This window comes from Mastacembelus armatus, chromosome 6 (genome assembly GCF_900324485.2).
Source record: "Mastacembelus armatus chromosome 6, fMasArm1.2, whole genome shotgun sequence".
NCBI classification, from domain to species: Eukaryota; Metazoa; Chordata; class Actinopteri; order Synbranchiformes; family Mastacembelidae; genus Mastacembelus; species Mastacembelus armatus.
The window spans coordinates 3,713,637-3,738,593 of NC_046638.1; the positions used below are offsets into that span (position 1 = coordinate 3,713,637).

At 40.9% G+C, this 24,957-nt stretch overlaps 1 protein-coding gene across 10 annotated transcripts in view; it reads right to left on the reverse strand.

Annotated features, from left to right (window-relative positions):
* Positions 1-24,957, reverse strand: part of LOC113132473 (pleckstrin homology domain-containing family A member 7-like) — a 99,540-nt gene that overhangs the window by 49,577 nt on the left and 25,006 nt on the right. The window contains exon 1 of one of the 10 annotated variants that reach the window (XM_026310557.2): positions 20,614-21,556. The exons of 7 other annotated variants lie outside the window; for them this stretch is intronic. In XM_026310557.2, the coding sequence (XP_026166342.1) occupies positions 20,614-20,684 (71 nt within the window). In that variant the 5' untranslated portion in view covers positions 20,685-21,556. Of the gene's footprint in view, positions 1-1,068; positions 1,257-18,273; positions 18,368-20,613; positions 21,557-24,957 lie in introns of those variants that run through there. 2 more of the 10 variants (XM_026310559.1, XM_026310556.2) reach the window with 2 other exon arrangements.

The window sequence follows — 24,957 nt, forward strand, 5'->3', positions numbered from 1 at the left end:
CTCTACTTTCCTCTGCAGCTCTTCAGCCATGAGAGACTTACATAACTACGATATCATTAAAAGAGCTACCTCTCAAAAAAGCCTAAGATAGACTGATTAAAATAGCCTACTTAATGCTGATGCTATGCACACTTCCCATTTAAGGTGTGGTGTTTACCTGCAGGAAGGCAGGAGGTACACTTAGGGAAATTTATATATATATACACATACATACATATATACACACACACACACACACACACACACATAGCATACAAATATGGAAAATACATTTATATGGCTGGGTATTGGCTGACATTCAATAGCAGTTTTGTACCAATATAAATATTATTTTGAAACATAGTTTATTTTGAAAATTTTTGGAGTTTATTTTTGTTTCTACTGTAAAAATATCCAATAGTACTGATGCAGGTTTTACTCCCAAAAGGAAAGTTCTTCAGTTTGTACAGCTTTTGGTAAAAGTACACAGTGATCCATAAGAAGCTTAATAACACCAATAATCATCTACTATGTACAAGCTATTATAAAACCTAAATGTAACTGAAAAAGCCAAGTTTGTAATGATTCACTCAGATGGAGACAGAACTGTGACTGCACAATCAGTTGAGCTCAGCACATACATGTGTTGTAATTCTGGCACCTGTTTCAGCACCGGTCCCAGCAGGGAACATATGCCTCTATCAATACCACTGAGTTCATTACATTCCCCTGCCCATGCACCCTGTGAGTCAATAAATACTTTTACTTTGTTACTGGTACAACAGCTTGTGTTGTATCAAGGCCCTGACACATTCAAACAAAGCAGCTCATCACTGTGCTGTCGGAAGAGCACAGATGACATCCCTCCCTTTTCCATCAGTATCCACTCTAAGACATTAATTTGGGGTTTTGTGACATGAGATTGAAAGAACCAACGGGAGATATAAAACTGGTGCTTTCATGCCATGTTATTCTTGCCCAAACACAGAAACTCAAACAAGCTGTTCCAACAAATTGGCTCATTACTTTGTCATCTGAGAAAAACCAAAGATGTAAAGACCACTCTCCCTTTCATTCCATTTTACTTACTTTTGTGATTTCTTCTGGTCTTCTATTGATCTCCATTCATCAGAACAGCTCCCCTGCAGCTGAAGACTTTGTTTCTCATGCAAAGACATTAGGGAATTAAACTGAACCTTCCTCTTACAAGACCATCCTGACCACAGCTTATGCTCTGAGCCTCTGCACTTGAATTTTTGCCTGCCGATATCCTCATGACATTTATGAAGGACCAGGAGTAAACCGCCAGGGTTACGTAAACACATTTGCACAACGCAACCCACCTCGCACGCAAACACACATGCTCTCTCACAGTGCACACACTGCACTGTCATATGACTTAGGCGTCACCCTGTTTCTCCAGGAACGTTACTCCTGCTGTCCCTGTAGACAAGTTATAGTATGACCAGGTAGTGCTGAATTGCTTCATTGATTAGTCAACTGATTAATGATTATTTTAAGTATGTCAAGGAAAACTGCTTTTTCAAGTTTCTCACATATGAATATTTGTATCATTACAAATTGCCTCTGAGAAACCTGTGAGAAACTCTGCCAAACTGTGACAGGGGAGCAGGTTCACACATTTACTATGTTGTTAGTCCACATTGTAGTGATTAGATTTATTGATTGATAGAGTCATGAAGACTGATCACTTCAATTTCCTATTGATAACTTGCTGTTTACTGTTCTGACTTGTAGTTTTCAGTTTAAGCATTCATCAGAATGAGATATATTAACTTTAAATTAGATTCAAAAGGCAGAAGAGGTTTATGTATTCCAGCTGATTGATTACATTATGCACAACACAGCATAAAAGAGGCTGATTGAGGCTACGAGTCTTCGCTGTGTTCAGGTATTAAAGCCTCTGCCAAGGCCAGAATTAATATGGTAATGATTTACTGAAGCTAAAACGCTACACATGGCACTTTGACATTTCTTAGTATTGACTGTGGAATGATCAATGTGTCACTATTACTGATAAGCCACACCTTCATTTTACTGTGATTGACGTTTCAAATAGCAGAGCTGTTGGATTGACTGCAACTCTTATCTCTGACAAATAGCAGGAATGTGTCTTTGTATTGTTTGCCATTGCGCTCCCTGCCTGTGTTTTAACAAATGTGTAGCAGGCAGACTGTTTCTAAATGACTGGGTGAGTGGGTGTTCTCTCAGTCAAAGGTCACGTCTATTTAAAGGCTTTTTCCAGATGAAATGTGTTTGAAGTGCAGCGGGGGAGGGTGGGGAGGAGTGCTGCTGGTGCAGTGTGTGGAAATGCAGCAAGGTCATTCCCATTCATAGCACCCTATGCATGTCCAACAGCATATGCAAGTATGCGATCGCATGTACGAGGCATAAAGACAGACAGCAGCCATGCTTGCATTGACACTGTGTGTGGGTAGGAGTGCAAAAGGCAAGGCGCTGTGTATGGGTGTGTGTTCTATTCAAGTGCAAGTACAGTAAGAACACTGCTAAACAGCAGCACCACTTTAAATAAGCAAACATCACAGCTGTAAAACTTTTGGTAGGGAAAAAAAAAATTTGTTAATTTAAAATCCACTCAGAGCAATGTGTGACCTTTTCCATTCAAATCTAAAAAGCAGTGGACCAAGTGCAAACCTTAATTGGAAAAGTTGCAATATAACATCACAACTTGTCTTTTCTTGTCTAACTTCAAAAAAAAAAAAAAAAAAATCTCTCAATTCTCTCCAGTTTGTCCAGCTAGTCTGTGATGCAGTGGAGTCCAGAGTCCACCAATGCGGCTCTTTGTAAAGGATGTCATTTAAAATCCATTGCAGAATCCACAGACTGAAACCTTAAACACACACATATTTGTACAGCTGTCTTTGTCAGAATACTCATAATGCATTAATCATCAAAACTGTGGTAAATACCTAAACTCAAACCATAACCTTTAACCCTAAAAGCAGGTCTTAACCCTCAAATAAACTTTTGAAGATGACAGCTGCCAAAATGTCCTCACTCTTATAGAATAAAACTCTATATAGCCATACAAGCACACACACATGAAAACTTCTGCCAAGAACCAAATGACACATTGGTGCATGGCCTAATGTTTAAATAAACATCACCTAACTGATTTGCACAATGCCCCAGCTGCAAAACGGTTTCTGATTTGGCCAAGGACTGAAGTAGGTTAAAACATTATCACTGTTGATTTTCAGCAGCCTGCAGAGTGGGCCGCTGGCACAGCAGCTTCGGTTATTTAACAGCCACTGAAAGTCCAAACAGCCCCCTGATGATGCTTTCAGCCTCCAGCTCTCAACACACATGAACTTTAAGCTGGAAATGTTTTCAGAAAAAGAAGATTGTCAAAACAGAACCTTAAATCTCCTGCTTACTAATGCATTAGCTGGTTTATTAAACAGTGACATTTATGGTAATTAAATTCACAGTACTGCTAATTGAATTCTTTCATATAGTTAGACTGCTCGAGCAACTGTAGAACATAGGTGATGACTGACTTACTGATCACAAAATAATGCTTTTTACTAAGAAAAAAAAAAAATCAGCTCATAGATTTAAGTACAAATATCAGACAAGAATCAGCACATGTAAACTAACACCACATCATTAAACTCAATTTTATACAAGAGCGAACAATAAAAACATTAAAAATTTAAAAACGTTTATACAATTCAGTTCAATGGTTTAGGAAGTTGAAATATCAGTGAATGAACCTACGGAAAAATGTGGTTATCAATCAGTCTCAGTCCAGTCAGTTTAATTTAAAAATAACAGTCAGATTTCCACGATGGGTTTTTGTCTCTTAAAGAACCCACTGCCCTGCCCTGCAACACACGTATGACCCGCAATATCATATGGACTTACATTACCAGAGCTGAACAGTCAGAGTCCAAGCAACATCTGTTAGACACTTTGTGTTGCTCAACTGGTGGATGGAAGCACAGAGCAGCACTGCCAGCAGCTCAGTGCTGCTGCTGCAACATTAGAGCCCACTTCCACCTTTATCTACCACTGGCACTGCAAAAATAACACTATGAAAAGATGCAGGAAGCTTTCTTAGAAAAATCTTTCTCTATTTTTTTTTTCCTTTTTTACCTGTGTGGTCACTGCTGTGGCTTCATTATGTTTGTTCCACTCCAAGGATGTGAATATGGGTGAATGCTGCATGAACTACACACTCGTCCTGTCGGATTCAGAGAGGAGGGAGTGCCAGCATTGGAGCTCGGTCCTATAACTGGCCAGTGGGTAAAGAGATGGAATACAATCTGACCACTCCAAAAACACACACACACACACACACACACACACGCACACACGCACGCACACACACACGCACACACACACACACACACACACAGTCACCCTGCTGCGTTCCTAGCAGGCTGCTGCTGCCAGTAAATTCCTTCCTTGGCCTATTGAACATGAGGCAGTGACACATTTGGTTCAGCTCCATTTTGCGGTCACCGTCACTCGTTCAGGTTTCACAGCCATCCACTAAGGCATCTACCACCTACCCACCCACACATCCAGCACACACAAACTCAGTATAAACACCCTCTTTCATCTGATTTCCTTGCACTCCATCTCTCTTGCATACTCTCTCTCTCTCATCACTCTTTTCCTCACTCCCACTCATGCTGGGAAATATTCCCAATTGCTCCATTGTTTGATTCAATGAAGGTGCATAAATGTCCACAGAGGTTTTGTCAGGGTAAGTGGTGAAACTAGACATATCTGGCAGTAGGTGTGAGCTGAATGCTGCCAGTGTTGCCACTGGCACAAAAATCACTGTAATAAGGGTGAATACATCTCTCTTATTTCACATACAGTATTAGCTAATCAGGCTATGATGCTAGTCTATTGTGTGTTGAATGTGCGTTCCTTTTCAGGCTAAGCTTTAATGTTATATAAACTGTTGCTTTATTACTAATTGTGTAAGGCTTTTAGAGTTTAGAGAGCCAGGATGTGCCAGTATAGGTTACTGGAAAAAGCTCCAGCATAGTGCTTCAAATTGGATTTTCCCCCGTCTATACACTGGGCTCAGTATTCTAACACTACCAAGAGGTGCATCCGTAGCTTGCATAATGCAGCTTTCTGAGTGACTCAACCCCTGCCTCATCTCCCACCCACCTAGCCCACTTTTTCACACACATTATTATTCAGACAGGAAGTACAGGTAAAGAAGCATCGCTACAACTCCGGCGTATGGCCTTAATGCCCTAACAGCTTAAGGAATAAGCAGCATTTTGCTCATTTTATCACTGCACCTTCATGTTTTCAGGCAGCTAGCCCATCTCTAGTTTCAGAGTGGTCCATACAAAAAGAGCAGCACAGGGGGATGAGGTGGGACTGACAGAGCCAGGCCACATGCTTAGTACTACTGGCAGACATAGAGCAATGCAGTGCCAATAGTAATAACTGAGGCAGGCACGAGCATCACTGACATCACTGGCATGGAGACCCTGCAGGACATACGTTCTTCATGCTCACCACTAATTCTACAAAGAGACTAGTGGATTACGAAGGATCTAAATAAAATATATAGCCAAGTGATTACAACCGTGAAGCCAGAAGGGAGTGAATGAACCCCCACACTCTGCCAGGTCCATTGCAGCTCGTGAGAGGGGCAGAGGTTTTACTTCAAACAGGTTAAGCAATTAAACTCTGGCCTGAGGCCAGAGGCCTGAAAAGGCCTGAAAAAATAAAATGAGTCAAAAACTATGAATATCACTAAAACTCTAAGTTTGAGTCTAACAGACTAGATTTAGTCATATTCAGACACTGATAACTGCAAAAACTTGCAAAGAACTACATTGGTTCTTGAATGTGCAGCCACGTGTACAAGTTAACAAACAAACATTACAATAGTTTAGTGGTTTTAACACAGAGATGGAAAGCAGAATAAACCATAAAATACAGAATATTAGCAGCATATATGTCGGTCCTTCCATATTTGTCAATAACTCATATTTTACTACAATATTGCACATTGTGTTGATCAATGACATCAATGTACAGTATCAAGCAAACTGTTCTGTTTAAATTTTTAATAAACTCAAAATGAGATTGTCCATAAATATTTATAAGATGATTGATATGACCTTAATGTTTTTAGGGTTTACAACATCTTTATATCTGACTCGACAACGGAGCGAGTGTAAACTACATTTGCCAATAAAGTGTTCATGAAACACCAGCTCCAAATGATACGACTTGGCAAATACAGCTGCATTATGGCCATTATGGCCTCTTTCATAAAGTGTCACAATAATCAACATTATTTGGTGATAACAAAGGTAAACTAGGGCATAACCTAACACAGAGATGTGTAGTTTACATTTTAATACTGACAATGATAATACTGTCAGAAAACATTACGCTTCCCTTGAATATCGATAGTTGGCAAGAGCCAAAGTCAAAGTAGCAGAATAACACTCAGCCTCCACAGCTCTCACCCCTGTTTAGTTGTAGCACTTGTCTCCAAACATAAACACTTCACCAATGCAACACTTAGTGTGTTGACAGCCCACAGAAGCTAAAGACCTCACAGAGTAGCTGAAGAGAAACCAATCATGTCTCGCAGCAACACAACAAAAGGCAACTCTAACGCGTCATATGGCGTCAAAGCCCTGGAACTATATAAAGAGTGATACAAGGTCTCCACTGCTGCTATGCTAACATTACCTATGTGCTGAAACGTGCTAAATCAGTATTTGTTTATTGTTACACAAATTGATTTTCTAGCAGCTGCCAATGCATTCGACAAACTTTAATAAACATTATCCACTATAGTTGTTGTCAGCGAATGTATAATAGAACAGGGTTTGAAACAATAGTAAATAACAGGCTGAATGTTCTGATAAATATGTGAAAAACGTTTCAATTGGCCCCGTAGCATCACCCAAAACGGATGTGTAAAATGATCTGCTCTCATTATTAAAAACCTGTCAACCTGCACGGGGTGAACAGGCTTGGAGCGAACAGTGTTCACTACTTTGAATAAGAAATGTTAACAAGCCAGTTTAATTTTCACTACATGGATGCAGATGGCTGGTGCAGAAAAATACATCTAAAATTTAAACTATCAGCACATCAGTGCTGCAGGGTCACTTTTCATTTTGTTTATTTACTGCAGCTCTCAGGTGTTTTGTTCCAGCTACAAAGCTCCACAAATTAATTTTCACATACTGCATTAGCGAGACATCAGTTTATGTCTCAGTCAAATTCAGTTTCACTGAATTTTTTTTTTCCCCACTGACTCTCATCTCACAAAGGCTGTATTTAATCATCACTGCTATTAAAATTTTAAAAATGTGGTCTCCATTGTCCTGTGCACAAAATAAGGGCCCTCATTTGGAACGAACGTGATGTGTGAAATGTGGCTGAAATGAACAACTTTCCAAGTTTGTGCCTAACTCAAAACCTGCTCCAAATCCAGGTAGGGCTATTGTGTGCTTGGACCACAGTCGCAAGGACACATTCTTTGAGAATAAGCCTGTTCTAATTATCCAGAGCACTTGCAGGAGCATTTCCTGATAGCTCTACAGAAATCAGATCAATGCTTGTTCAACACTTGTCCACATTCAAATCAGCTGTGACGTTTTGGCCCCCTGCCTCAGCGCCTGACTGACACTAATTATAGCCACTCTTCACCGGGCTGAGGAGCAGAGTGCCTATTAAATGTCTTATTGCAGAGATAATGAAAATATTTTGCATTAGCATAAACAGGAATGGCAGAGGAATGGAGCTCTGTAAGTGGGGAAGGCATGGAGAAGCGGAAACAATGCTTAGGCTCATTACGAAAGTGCCTGCATTGACTAAAAAATAGCCTTCATACCACAATTCATGCTTTCACAGCAAATAACATTCATTATGAGTGCATAGAGAGGGGGAGGATTTGGGGCGGCTATTAATAGGGCACAAAAAATGTTGCAAAAGAATTAAATGTATGGGTTTTATAATTACAAATGAACTACTTCAGTATGAGTCAACCAATCTCTCAAAACTAAGGGCATCAGTTGCTGGACAAGCATAAGAATTGTAAGCATCCAGGACAAAGTGCCAAGTTAACATAATCAGCATATTAACCAGGCATCCTATCTGCTGGCTGCTGTTCAGCTGTGGCCGGGCTACGTGGGCGCAGGTCCACAGGGAGGTAAAGTGGAGGAAAATGTGTCGGTGCTGTATCCGTAACTCAATGCTTGTTCTGAGCATTAAAGCTGCTGGATTTCGACCTGTAGAGCTCTCGGTTAATAATATAATCTTATAAGTTTATTGATCCCTCACGGCATATTGACTTTTTGTTTGGACACCTACAGAAAAGCTCTGGTGCAGTGGATTGGGATTCAGGGGTTTCCTGAAGGGCACTTGAACTGTTTAATGTTTGTAATAACAATTAATCTAAAACTTAAGACAAACAAGTTTTTAATGTGTGTTTTCTCTGTACAGGTGAATCATGTGTAATGCCTATAAACTCTATAAATGTTAGCAAAAATTCAAATAAAACAATAGCAGATAAAGTATTTCCATTATTAAAACTACCATTTTACTTCCGTCACCGTGCGGTGCTGAACCACAGCTGCCTGCTGGTTAGGGACAGAAGAGGAGGAGACCACAGAACCATCAGTTTCCCCGAGAATGTGACAGCAGGAGTGACGGGGAGTGTTTGCTCTGCTGCTGGCCTACAGTATCTGCTTCCAGCATCTCTTATCCTGTCTGTCCTGACAGCATGTGGACATGGAGAGAATTCCTCTGTTCATACAAACACGAGGGCTTAGAGTAAACAGAGCAGAGCCGGCAGAGCTGAATGCAAACATGCTGACAACAATAAAAAATATACACAGAGAAAAGAGACGGCAGAAAAAAAAAAACTGCCTAACTCTGATAACTGGATTACATCCCACAGGCAATCATCCCAGTGAGCCCTGTATTTTCAGAATATTCAGTCCTATTGACTTTGACAAATTCAAATAGTAAAGAAATAAAAAATGCAGTATGGAGATTAAATATTTATAATAGAAAAAACAAAGAGATGTGACATAGCACTACAAGAGTAAACACATTTAGTAGAGAAAATATCCATCAGATAAAAGAGGAAATGTGAATAGCTTTTAGAAATTTGCACTTATGAATAACAGATATGAAAACTTATGCAGTGTTTTGACTTTCATATGGGTGAAGAGAAAGATAATTCAGTATTGACCTTGGAAACAGTCAGAAGTTTAAAGTAAACAAGGATAAAAGGTCTCGGAGTCGGCAGTAACCATGGAAAGTTTGAAGTGACTGAGTAAACTTAATCTGTTGATGAAGACAGGATAAAAGGAGGAAAGCTACAGGCTCCAAGTGAGTAAACATTTAGTTCAGATCATCAAGACTGTAATAACAGATAGACATTACACTTTTTCCATTTTCTGTAATACATTAGCTACAAAATTCAAAATGGTGCAGAAATATATCTTCCCCTTCCACTTCTGTCGACATCTTCCACCTATTTTCCATGCTTGTTTACCCGTTTATTTCTGTGTTTCTCAGCAAGAAAGAGCAACTTGTAGTCACTGGTATAGAACAAGCACTGTCAAAATTAAATCTCTTGTTCCACATGAGTCACTGCTGTTGCCCGTCTCCTTGAGGTGATCATATTTTCATTGATTCCAGGAAAAATCAACCTTTGTGCTCCGCATGTATGCGACTATTTTTAGAACATTCCCACTGGCTTGGCAGAGTCAACTACACACCTCACAACCTCTTTCAGAGCCATAACCTTCCTGTTATGTTATCTACAACTGTGTTTCTCTACTTTTCTCTTTCTTATTGCTCTGGTCTGACTACGGTTCATTTTCACATCATTTCCCTTCTTCATGCTCCTTTATAAAACAAAATCTGTCCTGTGTATTTTGGACAAACTGCTGCTACTCATCTAAGCTTCATCAGGTTGTAATTTTCTGAAGCTGTCCCAGGTCCTATTGTAACAGCTGTCTTCACACTTCCCACCTGGACACTGCCCAGGCAGACACATGGGTTATAAAGCAGCCCTGACAGTTAATTGCAGCTCCATCGAGGAGCAGGACTGGGTTTCTTCAGCCCTGATGAACACTTCTATCACAACTGTAGCTGTATTTGGGGGTAAACGGGTGGTGTGTGGGTGGATGGCGATGTAACAGAGATGTCCATCACAACCAATCAGAAACAGCAGACGGAGTGGCGTCCCTCTCTGTTGCTAATGGTGATACCACAAGACAGACACAAACTCTCTCCCCCATCCAGCCCTCAAGAGACTGCTTCGGGACATTTTGTTGCTATGGCAACATTGAGATGAGGCCATCTTTAGGGTTTAAATAGACCCCACTCCTGTCCATTGCCAAATACATTGCAATTGGATTTGTGGATTTTGTTGATAATGTTGTTCAAAAGGAGATGAGACTGTTTACTGCAAGCAACACCTCTTCCGAAAGTGTGTGGATGACAGCTTCTAGCTGGACAGTGAAGGAGTCGTCATGGAGACTGACAGCCTGGCATGCTAATGGAGGACAAGTCTACACTGCATTCACATTCAAAACACTTCACAGCGCCTCGACAGGCCTGTCTCACACAGGGGAAGAGATTTTTATTTTGTTTGTGTGTGTAAGAATGTGTGTCTGTGTGCAAGTATCAATGGGAGTCAAATCAAAGCCAGCAAAAAAAACCAAGAAAGAATAAAAGAAGAGAGCAAACTGTTTAAATAATTAACTAAGAATAAGAATCTATATATAATGATGTAACAAATGTCAAAACACTTTTTTATATTTTCACCATTAGGATTATAGTCTCCTCACACCAAAAGGGTTCCAGGTTTGAATCCTGTTCAAACCCAGGGTGTTTCTCTTTGCATGTCCTCCACGTGCCTGCGTGGGTTTTCTGCAGGTACTCTGGCTTCCTCCCATAGTCCAAACACATCCAGATTGGGTTAGGTTAATTGGTGACTCAGTCTGTTTTATATTATATAGTTTGCCTGCTTAATGATTTTTTTTTAAGTAACTGATTAACTGTGTGGTCTCTAAAGTGTCATATAAAAGAGATAAAAGCACAAATCAACACAGATAATATACAGGATGTATGTAATGTTTGACATACTTGTAAAACGACATCAGTTAATATCAAACTAATTTCAGGTCAACAGGTTCCATATTTTTTGTTGTAGACAACATATTTCGACAAATGTTTTAATCAGACCTGTGGCAGTTTATGTCTAAAATGTTGCCCTGTCATCAGGTGCAACTCTGATCTGACATTTTTGTCCAAAGAGGGGCTTCACAGGAGTCATTCTCAAATGACTGAGTAACAGTGCTGGCAGAAATACACATTTCTTGTTACCAGGGCTTCAACAGGATCTGAAAGGCACATGTCTGGCCCAGTGACACTATGGAAATGAACCACAAGTGGCCACTGAATGAAATTGCCAATACTCCCAAAACAGGAGATGATAAAATGGAGATATGACACAAACTATTAAAAACGTGTTAACACTTTGACGATATCAGAAATTGAACCATTCTAATTCACAGCTACTCATGACAGACAGGTATTTTCAGAGGCAGTGGTGACTTGTGCATTTTCACAGATTCTCTATATCACAAATAACTGATGAAAAAGGAGGCACAGATTGTACAGCTTAAGGTGCAATGACAAACTGAAGTAAGACGATGGGTGAGGGAGTCGGAGACAAAAACTGAACAGTACAAGGAGACAGACACTGCTCCCACACAAACACACTTGAGGCCAACTGACGTGCGTCTTATTGATTCAACTGAGAAAATCCTTCTAAATGCCATTTAGTAGCACAAAATAGCAGCTGAATGTAACAACACTGGAACATTTAAAATGACTAAATCAAACCTACAGTTCCCAGGTTTAAGTTAGATGCTACAGTGCACTACTCTGGATGACTAAAAGTGGAAACTGCACCTCAGAGAGAAGAAACAAGCCAAATATACATAACAGCCTTGGATCGCCACCTCAGTCCCTGAACCTAACAGTAATGTGCAAGCAGAGTATGCACTTAATGTTTGGTGTCCAGGCTCTGGCCCAGTCACTCCCCACAGCATAAAATTCAACCTGCACAGAGTGATGATAAGAAATCCCAACACCTGCAAGAGTAATGATTATCCAAGCCTGGAGGTGGATACTTGGGTGGATCCAGCCTAATTAAATCTCATACTGTGTTTGAGCAGCAGTGACTATAGTAAAAACTTTGTGGATGGATGTTTAGCGTTTCAGAAGTTTTGGGCTGCACTTTCAACTCTCTTTAGTGACGTTTTTTTTTTTTATTCTAATTATCGCTCAGTCAAACTGTTCTGGAATTGTTAAGGCCACAGTTTTAGGTGAGCAGAGTACAAATTAAATGTGTAGTGTAATGCTTTTTGGCCATGTAGAAGAAATGAAAGGCAACAATACCTCACAAAAATACTGCAGAACCTAAACTGAGCAAAGAGAGAGAGAGAGAGTAAATATCATAGAAATGTTGAGCAGTGCAACTTTATACAACTAATATTTCTCAAATCAAATGCACCACACCTGATTACTACACTGGAGGTGTGTCAGAAACACGTCTGAAAGATTTAAATGTCTCATGTCTACACCTGCCTCACCCATGGTTTCCATCTGCAACTGCCAAACTCATGCTTTTGTACATAGGTGTGAGTTGAGTCACAGAGTTTCTCAACAGAGAAACACTCACGCTCAGCAGATCAGGTGTAGACACTGACCAAGGACTTGCAGCTGTTGCCTTTGTGCTCCTGATGTGGTTTTGCTTCACAGCCCATGAAGAAAAAGAGTCAGTCCAGCACAACACGCTCAACAAGCTTGTGAATGACAGAGAGGACACAAGAACGAGGCAACACAATCAGAAGATAACAAGGCTGCACAGCATTTGCTAAAGTTCTGAATATACTGCTGCTTGTTTGTGAGCCTCGTAGCATCCAAGGCATCCTTTGTGATCCATGAAAATATTATCATTATCATGCTGTAGTCCAGTGAATTCCAGGCTATAAGCCAAATTTGAACTATTGCATTACTTGAGAAAGCACTGAGCCCAAAATAAAGTGAAATCCATGTTTTAAAGTAAAACTAACTCAGAAAGTCATTCTTTTATTTGTGTCAGATCTGCATTGCTGGCCACTACGGCAACATTCAACACTTCACTGAGACTTGGCTTCATAGACGTGAACATTTCCTCCCCCACGCGGGACGCACAGATCTGCAGCCACATTTATTACCCAAGAAGCAAATGTGCCTATAAACTACAATAAAAACTTACAGAGCACAGCAGAGAAATCCAGGGACTAAAAATAAAATACGCCCCTGTATCATCTGAATCTCAAGTTGCACATGGACTACTTTTTAAAATTTTCTGGACACAATAGCCAGAACCTGTTTTAGCAACTGCCACTAAAATAATAAAAGTATGAACCCCTGTGGCAAAACGCATGTATGTCATGGCACTTTATGCCTCATTAGGAGGAGGAGAGAGGAACCTGGTCTACCCACTGACACTGAGGACAATCACTCCAGTTCCGCACTGACCCACGCTTCACTCACTGAGTCCAGTGAGGCTGCGGCGAGACAGTGCTTCTTGTTTGGAGTTGCCAACGTGGGAAGAGAAATACATACAATAGAAATGTGTTTGGGCTGTTCCATTTGTCCTACTTGACTGTAGTTTCTGCACTTAGCGCCTTGCTGGAGTGCCAAACATGGTATACTTCACAAAACCACACAGAGAAGTGCTATTAGTAGCTTTGGTTGCACATCTTGCACATTTAGTTGCTTCTTTTTGGTTCCAGGTTCTCACTCAGACAATCTGCCCAGTGGGTGTAGATGTATGTTGGGCATAAACAGCTCTGTACACCAATTATGGATTATTAAAAAACAAATGACATGATTATTTATTGGGCTGTGTACGAAAACTAAACAGGCTTAACTCTTCTCATACCCAATATTAAAAAGATTAAATATATGTGAAAGTCATAAAGACACCACCAGTCTACCATTGGGATTTAATGGGAACCATGTGTAACCTGTTGGTGTGTTTTATGTGTGTGTGTGTGTGTGTGTGTTTTTTGTTTTGTTTTTTTGCATGGATAGCCCCAGCTCTTCATGCATGTACAGTGGATTCTTTGATTACACACAAAGCTGTCTCTGATTAGGCTGGGATTAGAGCTGTGCTGCCTACACGGTCTGGGACAGCTGGGACGTAATGTGAGACCTGAGAGACTGGCAAGCTCAAAGGGTTTCAGTGACAAACAGATGGGGAATGGGGAGCAGGCTGGTATCAAAATTCCACACATCCAGCTCTGCAATAGAAGTATGGGACTGTCTCTTACCCAGATCATATCACTGATAAAGCCACTATAAATCTGCAGAGACAGTAGTTTCTATACAGACCATCGGCATCAACCTTGTCTAGTAAACACAATTCACTTTCTCATAAGATAATTCCAATAAGAAAATGTCTAATTTCTCCTGAGAAGATCAACAAACCATCAATATTAAGCTGTGCATCATAATCAAGCACCTGAGAAGAGAAATCCCCCGTAGGCCAACCTAACTAACACTTGAGTTAAAAAAAATAAAGCAGGTCAATCTGCATCCAAAATCAGAATTACCCAACAGTTTGCTTTTACAGATCATCAGTATCAGTTGCACCAATGACCTCATTAATAGTTTCAGGTAATATTGGATGAGACGAGTCACGATTTGTTTGCTTAAGCCTTTCTGAACTAAATAAATCAAACAGATATAAACCTTAAACAACGCTGGTGTGTAACTACAGTACCAGCTAATACTGTACATGGGCTCAGTCTGACTCCAATACAAGCTATACCAAAGATTTATCATTTCAGGCAGTTAATGTCTATCCAGCAGTGACAGACAACATAAACAGATGTTTACTGACAGTAACTCCAGTAAATCCTGATGTGCTCATATTGACTGTCTCCTATCTTGTCCACAATTGCCCAGCAAGTGCTAAACATCTTTGCTCTTCTCCTGTTTGGCCAAAACCAACAGCAGTGAAGCCTTTGAAGTCAGCAGCCTTTAAGAGGTGCTCTAGGCTACAATCATCTGCACAGAGCCATCTGACTCTAATAAACTCATATCCAGCAAGATTTTAGGTGCAATTTTATGGGATGTAGAGGTATCTTATCATTTTGCTGCAATTCAAACTCTTCATGTTCACAGCTGCTTTTTATGCTCTCGCTCCTGCTGCAGCACACACACCACATCTTATAAAACTGAGGCTAAAAAACACAAATTATGTTCCCAATTAGCTGCTTTCTAGGTTGGACTTAGCTGCCAAACCCTGGGTGAACTCTCCATTTCCCTGTGAAAAGCAACTTTGTTTGCAGATTTCCTCCCACTTCAAGGTCAAGTCTAGAATTATAAGAACGGTGACATTTGGACACAGTCCTACCTAAGAATGTAAAATGAGCCTGTGCGGTTTATCATGCAATTTTACCGTCCCAGCCAAGCGGAACATCCATCCATCAGCAATACTAGGCAGAGGTGGGCTGGAGCCGATCCCAGCTGACATCTGGTGAGAGGCTGGATACAGCCTGAACAGATCGCTAGTCCATCACAGGGCTGACACAGAGACAGACAACCAGTCAAACTCACAGTCACACCTACAGGCTAAGACATTAATAAACCTAAGGAAGCTGTAGAACCCAGAGAAAGTCTGGAGAACAACTGGAGGGGACATGAAACCTCCACACAGAAAGGCCACAGTCCAAACAGTTAATTAGAGAAACTGCAGACATTAAAAAAATGTCAGCAATGTGTCTTATGTTTTCACTCGAATTCTGAATTTGCATGATCCCCCTACAGGCAGCTCTATTCCCCTTTGACTGATACGAAAATCTCATGGTATTTAGGCTCAAACAAATAAGGCGGTCACTGAAATGTTAACAACCTGGAGATGCCAGTATCCAAAAACATAACATGTAAATATATTCTCAGACCATACCAAAAGCACCAAACAGCATTTGTTTCTAAGCTGCTAAAATAACTACACGGTGAAACTAATACAAGGTTTTACTGGACAAAATCAATCTGATCAGAATCTTCAGTCTCTTTAAAATTCTTTACAGTGCAGGTCCTGGTGATAGAACCTGGCATCAATATCACAGACATTATTTCTCTGTATCAGTGTGCCTGTGCAACAATCACATGAAAACAAAATGAGCAATTTCCAGCTGAACTCTTCAAACAAGCAAAACAAAATCTTTTTAATTAAAATATTTACTTTTTGTACATATCAGATTATTGTAAGGTCAGAAAATTGTGGAAAATGTTCATTCCAGAGTCCAAGATCACATCTTGAAATTGCTTGTTTTGTCTCCAAAAATGCAAATATATTCACTTTACAGGTAAGACAACAAAACAACAGAAAACCCTCAGTAAATCCTGCTACAAACAGCAAATGTTTGGCTTTTTCCTTGACACCTCTGTCTCTGTCTCTCGCTCACTAAGTTTGCTGCTGTGACAGCCTGACACTTCGTGACATAAGGGCATCCTCCCTCAGAGAGACTTGTAGGGAATTCATTTTGTCAAAGTGTCAGTCACATCAAACCTCCAGCCACAGCAGTGTGTCAACACTCAGGAGGAGGAAAGGACAGCCAGAGACTGAATGACACATTCTCCTGGAGACTCCCAAGATAAAAAGCTTGGTCAGATTTGTCTTTTGTTCCATGTCCTTTTCCTGAGCAAGTCTCACTTTTAATGTGAACAAATAAGAGGCACATAAGAGAATGCGTACTAGGGTGCTAAATCAACTTTTGGACACATTTAATCCAATGTTCGGCTTATTTTAGTATCTGACATTTGGTTTTGTCTTCTTTCTCAGTAGCTGAAGCTGAAGGCAGGGTCATTTCCTTCTGCTGTTCCAACATAATCTACGCTCCAGCCCTAAATTGTCTTATTGTGCTGGCTGGTAATGTGAAGTTGGCACACTCTATTCAGTTGTTTCCTTATTTAAAAACAACACCATTTTCCTGTCCAGACCACACTGGGCAAAAATAACTCCAATCAAATGAAATCACCTCCAGTTTAGTAGCCTGTAATAAGAGCATTCATATGTTCGTATTTGGTAGTTCACTGTGGAAAAACATAAAGAGTCTAATGTGAAAAAGAGTTCCCCAAATTATCAGGAACATCGGTTTTAATTTCACAACATATTTTATGAACTGTCAGGAGCATTTGTTTTGTTAGTGTCAGTCAAGATTTTTGCCTCTGGACATACTCGCTATTCTCACTCACCTGCCAATCTCTCATATCTTTTCACTGTCCCTCCCCTTAAAGTAATTACCTATCACACGTTTCTATCCTCACAGCTGCAAAACTAAAGAGGACATGGATAGCACCACTGTGGCACCACACACATTATTCAGTCCATGTTTAGAGATTAGCAGGCAATCTCTCTCTCACACTCACACACACGCGCACACGCGCGCACACACACACACACACACACACACACACACACACACACACCTTCAAATATTTAAGAGAGGTTAGGAGAGGTTCTTAAGTGCACACCAGAGTAAATTACCGTTGGAAGATTTATTATGAAATGATTGTGTGTGTGTGTGTGTGTACAGTATGTATGTATGTATGTATGTATAGGTGCAGGATCAAGTGTGGCAAACCTTTTTGTCTGTGTATATGTGTTTAGGCGTGTAAGGCTCAAAGTCTTTCAGACAATCTGCTCCACTCCCCCCTGCTGGGTCACCAGCCCAAATCCATTTACATCCCTGAGCCGTCACGAGGATGACAGTCATGCACGCGCGCACACACACAGTGTACAATATATCGAAAGTGAAATCCTCACACACAGGTTTAGTGCCAACAAGTACACACCTCTAGAGTGTCTGGGTAACTCAACACACACAGTCTTGCCAGTGTGAATCTGGGTCATGACCTTTGTCACGTCCCCCCCAGTTCAATCCTATGAACACCGTTTTTGCACTGCAAAATACGACACTATATAAATTCCCAACAACACTGTCCAATGTATTCACCTCTGGCAACATTGCACAGCACAATTTCCTGCATTTTTAAGACATTTACACCCTAACGGGTTAAAGACAGTAGATATGCCCCTCTCAGAAAACACCTGACACCTGAACGCTCAGTTACGAGCCTGAAAGAAAAACTCACACGCAAATACAATCAATACTTGGATGTAACACATGCAGGTCCTCATTAAGATTTCACACCCACCTCAAGCCTCTGCGGTTGACTGACGCCGCTGGCTTAGCGGACCAAACAACAGAGTCTGGCTAAGGACTTCCTCAAACAGCGAATGGACACCCTGTCATTTGAATGTAAACACATTAGATTAAGTGGAGGAAATGGGGGTGGAGTCTGGTGGTGTCAATGGCGTGCCTGTTGACAGGTGAGTGAATCATTAACCAGAGCGACCTCAGTAAAGGTGACTAAACCTTTACTCAGTTCAAAGAATGAGCTTTGTTTTCTTGCTAATGCCTCAACTTCTCTCATGCAATTTAGGATTTTTATTTCTAGTTTTTCCAATTTTTAAAAAACTGAATTACATAAGCAGCAGTTTCAAAGTTTAGAGAGAGACTCGTAGATAAAATGCGTAGAGAACTTTTAACGTTGAACCCTGTTCATTTGTTTTTCTTCAAGAAAACAAAGCTCCACTTTTGGTGCAGTGCTCTTCCTCAAATTCTACAAAACTTCACCTTAACGCTCTGAATTAAAGAGCATTCTGCCTTTTTGGTCAGGAAGATCAGAGTTTAAGGCTTTAGTCGGCAGTCAATCTTCTAATATGGAGGCATGTGCAGGTGGAGAGAAAATCCCTTAGAGGACTGTAGAGCCACAAAGGAGATTAAAAATCAAGATCAGAAAATGGCCACAGGGCACAAATAATATTGAAGCAACCAGAAGGACTCACATTTGTTTACAAAAGTACAAACTGAAAAAGATAAAAACATCAACCTGTCTGTAAGATGGTCATCTCTAGTTTGTTTCTACTGCACCTCAGGCATGTCAGACGTTGCCTTGATGCAGCAAAATATCATATTTTCAAATGAATCCATGAGGTGATAAGACTACAGGTGGATCATTCAGAGCGTGAGTCAGAGTACTTCACCAGACTAGAGTGGGAGTGAGTAATGATGGTTTGTTTTGGAGCTCAGGGCTGTTTCCTGGATTCCTGTGTCCTCCCTCTCTTGGCCATGAGCTGGCTGATCTCACAGGTCACTGGCCTGACCAGTGGTTGGAGGTATGACTCATCAGCTAAATCCCACTGCCTCCCAGTGCAGACCACCAGTCCTTTGGCTGATTCTCAATCCATCTTATCATCTATACCCACTTATTCCTATTTAGAGTCACAGAGATCAGCTGGAGCCTATCCCAGCTCTCTCTGGGTGAAAGGCAGGGGTACAACCTGGACAGGTCCCCAGTCCATCACAGGGCCACATAGAGACAAACAACCTCACACACTCACACTCACTCCTATGGGCAATTTAGAGTCACCAATCAACCTGACATACATGTTTTTGGACTGTGGGAGGAAACCAGAGTACCTGGAGAAAACCCACACAAGCACAGGGAGAACATGAAAACACACAGAAAGGCCCCTGATGGGTTTCAAACCAGGAACCTTCTTGCTGTGAGGTAACAGTGCTAACCACAAGCCACGTGCTGCCCCTGGCTGATTCTCCCACAGCAGTAAATTCACAAAATTTGTGGACAAAATGGATAAAGACAAAAAATATACAAGTACCAAGTGTTTACAATGCAAGTAAACAAAATCCTGTTATCACATTATTTTTACAATATCTACTCTTAACACACAGGGGATTCATACACATATAGTAATGACAAATCAATATTCTGATGGTTAAGCTCCAGCAGACTCGAGAGGTTGGAGATTGTTACAGTATCTGACAAAAAAGAGGCGTAGGCGAAGGTCTGTTCTCCCCTCAGGGAATGAGGATTGATGGTGTTCATTTGAGAGTGGGTCACATCTAAAACCCTGTGATAAATGTAATGATTTCATTACTGTTGCAGGAGGATGGGGACCAGGGGTATAATGGAAGAAGACCAGTAAATTCTTATGTAATCTGTTTGAATCCAGTGTTTTGAAGAGCAGGAGAAAACAGTCCTTTGTTGCTCAGAAGTATAATACGGCTAAAAAGCTCAACATCCTCACTGTAGGAGTGTTTTTGGTAAGGTAAGAGATCAGTGACTGAAAACATAAAACCTGCCTGTTTGCTATTATTCTGCACAAGCAAAACCAGTTTGTTGGTTTGGTGGAAAAAAACACTCCAGTCAAACCAGTTTTGTTACAACCTCAGCTTTGGAAAATAAGAAACGTCTCGTCTAAATCTACATGAAACCAAACTAACCATTAAACTGTGAGAGATACCAAACATGAGAGTGATCAGAATCAAAGTAATCACCAAAGATGGTAAATAGATCAAACTTAAAAAGACAAGCCCTCAGTAAGCTACAGAGCGATGTACTGTACCTGCACAGAAAAGCAGAAGCAAAGTTTGTGCACATCTGTGACACACTGGGGTTCTGATAGCGTACCTGCAGGGTGCATGGTAGAAGGGATATCCAGCTTGAGGTATGTGATTGCAGTATCCAGATTGATTCCACATGGTGCTTCTCTTGTTCTACGTGATGACAGTTTCTATTTCTAGTTCTGTGAAGATCAGACTGGGAGCTGCTGGGAGTCACATTAATCAGCGACACCACTCTCGTCTCTTGTGAGGTTCCATGGGGAGAAAAAGAGAGGGGTGCTGGGTTTGAGAGCAGGGATTTCAGAGAAGATGAGGTGAGAAAATGAGCTAAGGGGCCGAGCCCAGACCTAGAGAGGATGATGTCAGGTGAGTCAAGTCTGGTGTGGTTTGCACACCTGGAAATAAAGTCTGCTCGTGCTGCCCCCTCCCTCTGACAATGCCACAACTAATCAGCAGAGTCTCAGACGATCCGCCCAGGAATGCTCTACCAGCACAGGTTACTCCTTTAATCCTGCCTCAAGCCCGTCATTTTCCCTCACGTCTCAGGTATAATCAGGTATAACAGATGTGTTTAAGGGTCACCGTGCTGACTGTGCCTTTTGCCTGCCTAATAGGGATCTCCACCTTGTAGCTCAAATATCTGGCTGGTACTTTCAGGGATTACCACCTCTGAGGCACAGATGTTCATCAGGCAGTGTTCAAGATGAGCAGCAGATTTCAGAGACCTGTATTTTTCCAGCAATCTCTGATGTCAAACAGGAGCTATTTACGTCTTTAGCATGTACAGTACATTCTCTCCAAAGTTCACAGGAACCATAAATCCATGTCTTCTTTACGTTACCAGGTTCAGCTTCCTGAGTCCCTCCACTGTATCTAGTTTGTCTCTGAGGTAGCCGGCGCCAGCACAAGCTCTTATATCCCCAATCAGAGGCTCCACACCGGCTCTCCAGCCTCACGAAACAGCAGTGCACAGAGCTGAATGACTGAGCAGACTCGCAGAGAGAGAGACGGGAGGTGGCAGAGGAAGAGAGTGAGTGTCAGAGGAGAGAGAGTGAGCTAGTCAAAGAATGAGGAAGAGGTAAACAGAGCGGAGCTGCATTCCTTTTCCCGCCTCACGCTCGTCTGGCAGGATACACACCGCTGAGAAGAAGAGGAAGAAAGAGACAGTGTGTGTGAGTGAGAGAGAGAGAGGGAGAGGACGAGAGACATGGAGAGAAAATAGGAAGAGCGAGAGTGTGACTGTTTATATGTATGCAAAAGATGTGATAACATTTTATTCTAAGACTTTAATGCGAATCTGGCAGAGCTCATGTCAACACAATGCTCTACCTCTGCCATGGAAATGATGATTATAGGTAATTATGTTATGCATAATCACACTAAAGGACTTTGTGGTTTTGTAAGAAAAGACCTAGAGAATATAGTTCTATAAACACACACACTTTAACTGCACTTCTTTACGTACTGTGTGAACAATTTGTGCAGGTGCTGGAGCCTGTTCTACGACTATGACTGAAATCATATGATAAAAAGTCCTATCACTATGGTTGGGTTATCATTCAATGTCCAAATAACTAAATTATATTATTTTGTTACCTTGCTGCTAGAATCAAACATATTCTGCCTATGAAGTTTCCAATCAAAATGAAGTTAATACAATTATAAATGGTCAAAAGATTTCACTTTGCTTTTTATGTCCCACCAAAAGTCCAAAACACAAAGATATTTCAGTTACTAATGCAAATACAACTTGCAAATCCTCATAATTTCGTGGCTGGAACTAGGTAACGTTTGACATTTTTGTCTTTATCAGTCATTTAGGTCTTTAATTTCATCCTTGTTCTAAATAGTTTTTAAGAAGGGCAACCCGAAATAATCTCACTGACATTTAGGAAAGTAATTATAAAATTAAAAACGAAACATTTGTAAAAGTCATATTACTGAGTGCATGTAAACACAGACAAGCTGGAATGAGCTAAAAGTGTCTGCTTTTGCCTGTTTCAGCAGACAGCAGGTTAACCAGAACACACAGCCTGACTCAGACTTCCCAAACAGCACGTGGAGCCTGCAGGTGAGATGTCACCTCAGCGCAGCTAAACAGGGATGTGCTGTGTCCCCAGAGTGGTGGACTACTCTAGTGCCCTACTAAACACAGCACCGCCATGACCCTGCTGCAAGGACAACTCCCCTGCACCTGGGGAAAGATTGGTGATGCTGCCATGAAGCTGGCAACATGTCAGCTTCACTCACTGCAGGTCGAAGTACGTAATCAGAGTTCAAACAGGAAGGCAGAGCATCGAAAGGTTACAACCATGTAGTCACTGGATAACCTCAAATATTTGCTGTTGTATTCAATACAAGAAATTTCCTTTCACAACCCTGAGTGTTTGATGATCAACACTGTTACTTTGGTAACATGAACTCTTGTTTAGTTTATGGAAAAGGACATGTTAACTGACTCAATTCATTTAATTTAGGAAATCTTACAACCTGCTTTGACAATCTTACTGTTATCTGCCATCACTGTCCTTAATCATGAACAATCTTCATGTTATCAAAAAGCTTCATGCACTGGGTCCACACCATTGCCTGTAGAGCTGAAAACTTTTTTTCATTTACAGGAAATGATTTTGCATCTAGTGTGATCATTGATTAATCATTAATTCATAATGGTAGTAAACAATATAAAACACACAATCTCAAAATGTCCCTTTGGGGGTTTTGATTATTTTCTGACTCTTTATAGACTAAATGAATAATCAATTATTCAAGTAAAGAATCAGCAGATGAATTGCTACTGAAAACAATCAGCCCCAATTGTTTCTTTTAAATGGTCATTAGGAAACAAAGGTCTTTAAATGTTTTGAATAGTGCCATTAGTAGAAGCCTCAACAGATTTTTAGCCTGGTAACTCCACTAAATCAGACACGTCTGACAAATAATGTCGAGGTTGAGAAGTCACATCCCTGCCTGGTGGGCTCTGACGTCACAGACTTAAATTCATTATAGCACAGACAGAGAGGAAAAGAAGGTAGGAAAAGAGGAGTAAAGAGAAAAAGAGGTTAAAGTAAAGATTAGAGGAGAAAGTAGAGACATGGGGAGAAGGGAAGATTAACTGGGAGGGATGAAAAGAATAAATGTGGGAGGGAAGGAGCTAGGCCCGTCTGTCTCTTGCTGTTTGTTTTTGTTGTTCAATTTAATTCCAGCACAATCTAATCAGAGTTAGGAAAGACAGGGGACCCTGCTCCTTCCCCTTCTCCATCATCCTCTGTCTGTCTACACTCTCCTTGTTTAAAGAGCCAGGTGGACTGGCTCCACCTTCGCTCGTCTTTAGCACCCACGCACAAACACACGCACAAACACAAACACACACACAAACAAACACACACACAGACATGACAAGTGCATCATGTTCTGAACAGCTTCACTGACACGCAGAAGGAAGGTACACAAAATATTCATATATATTAATATACACATTCATACATATATGCATGTGCAAACAGATGATAGATAAAGACCGACATACACAGGGATGCCTCACAAGGACACACAAACATAGGCTACGTAGGCACAGCTCATGCACACACAGCAGATGTCGTCCTGCACACGGCTGACAGCTGTGTTAAATCGTTATGTCAGTGGGTGAGATGGAAAAAGTGTGATTGGGTCTGTGGTTTGGCTTATCAGGCTTTTACAGCCTAAAGCTCTCCATCGCCACTCGATGTAAAACCCAGACAACACACAGACACACACAAAACACACAACCCCCTAACACACCTCCACCTCCTTATACCCACTGTCAAGGTCACATCTGAGTCCATATTTCTGAAAAGCCTTAAAAACAACACTCACCTGAACTTGTTCCATCTTCCCCTGACTGCAAACTCCTGCCCAACAGCACAAACATAAACACGGCTGATGATCAATACCACTGACTAAGATTAAGATTTTTGGCTTTAAAATCCAAATCTGCAGCCAGTTTTTTTTTTTGCAAGTAAAACTTCCAGGACCTGAGACTTTGACCTCAGAAACCGTGCTGTATATTAGTCTATTTTATTCCTTAGAAATCACAGGAAACTATTTATAAAACACCAACCAGATCATCCAATCATCAATTCTGATATAGCCTCAGTAAACCTTTCCAATACCTTCAAGATTCAAGAGGTTTTATTGTCATACACACAATATAAACATAAGCACAATACCTGTGCTCTTAGCAGAAATTTAAAAAGATGAAATTCTGCTCAGGTTCTGTAGAATTTTTACAAATAATCCAATTTAAAAACCTTAAAAGGTTCTGTGCAAGTGTGACTTTAATTTGTGGCCTTTTATTGGACTCTTTCCTACACACACACACACACACACACACACGCACGCGCGCACGCACGCACGCACGCACGCACACACG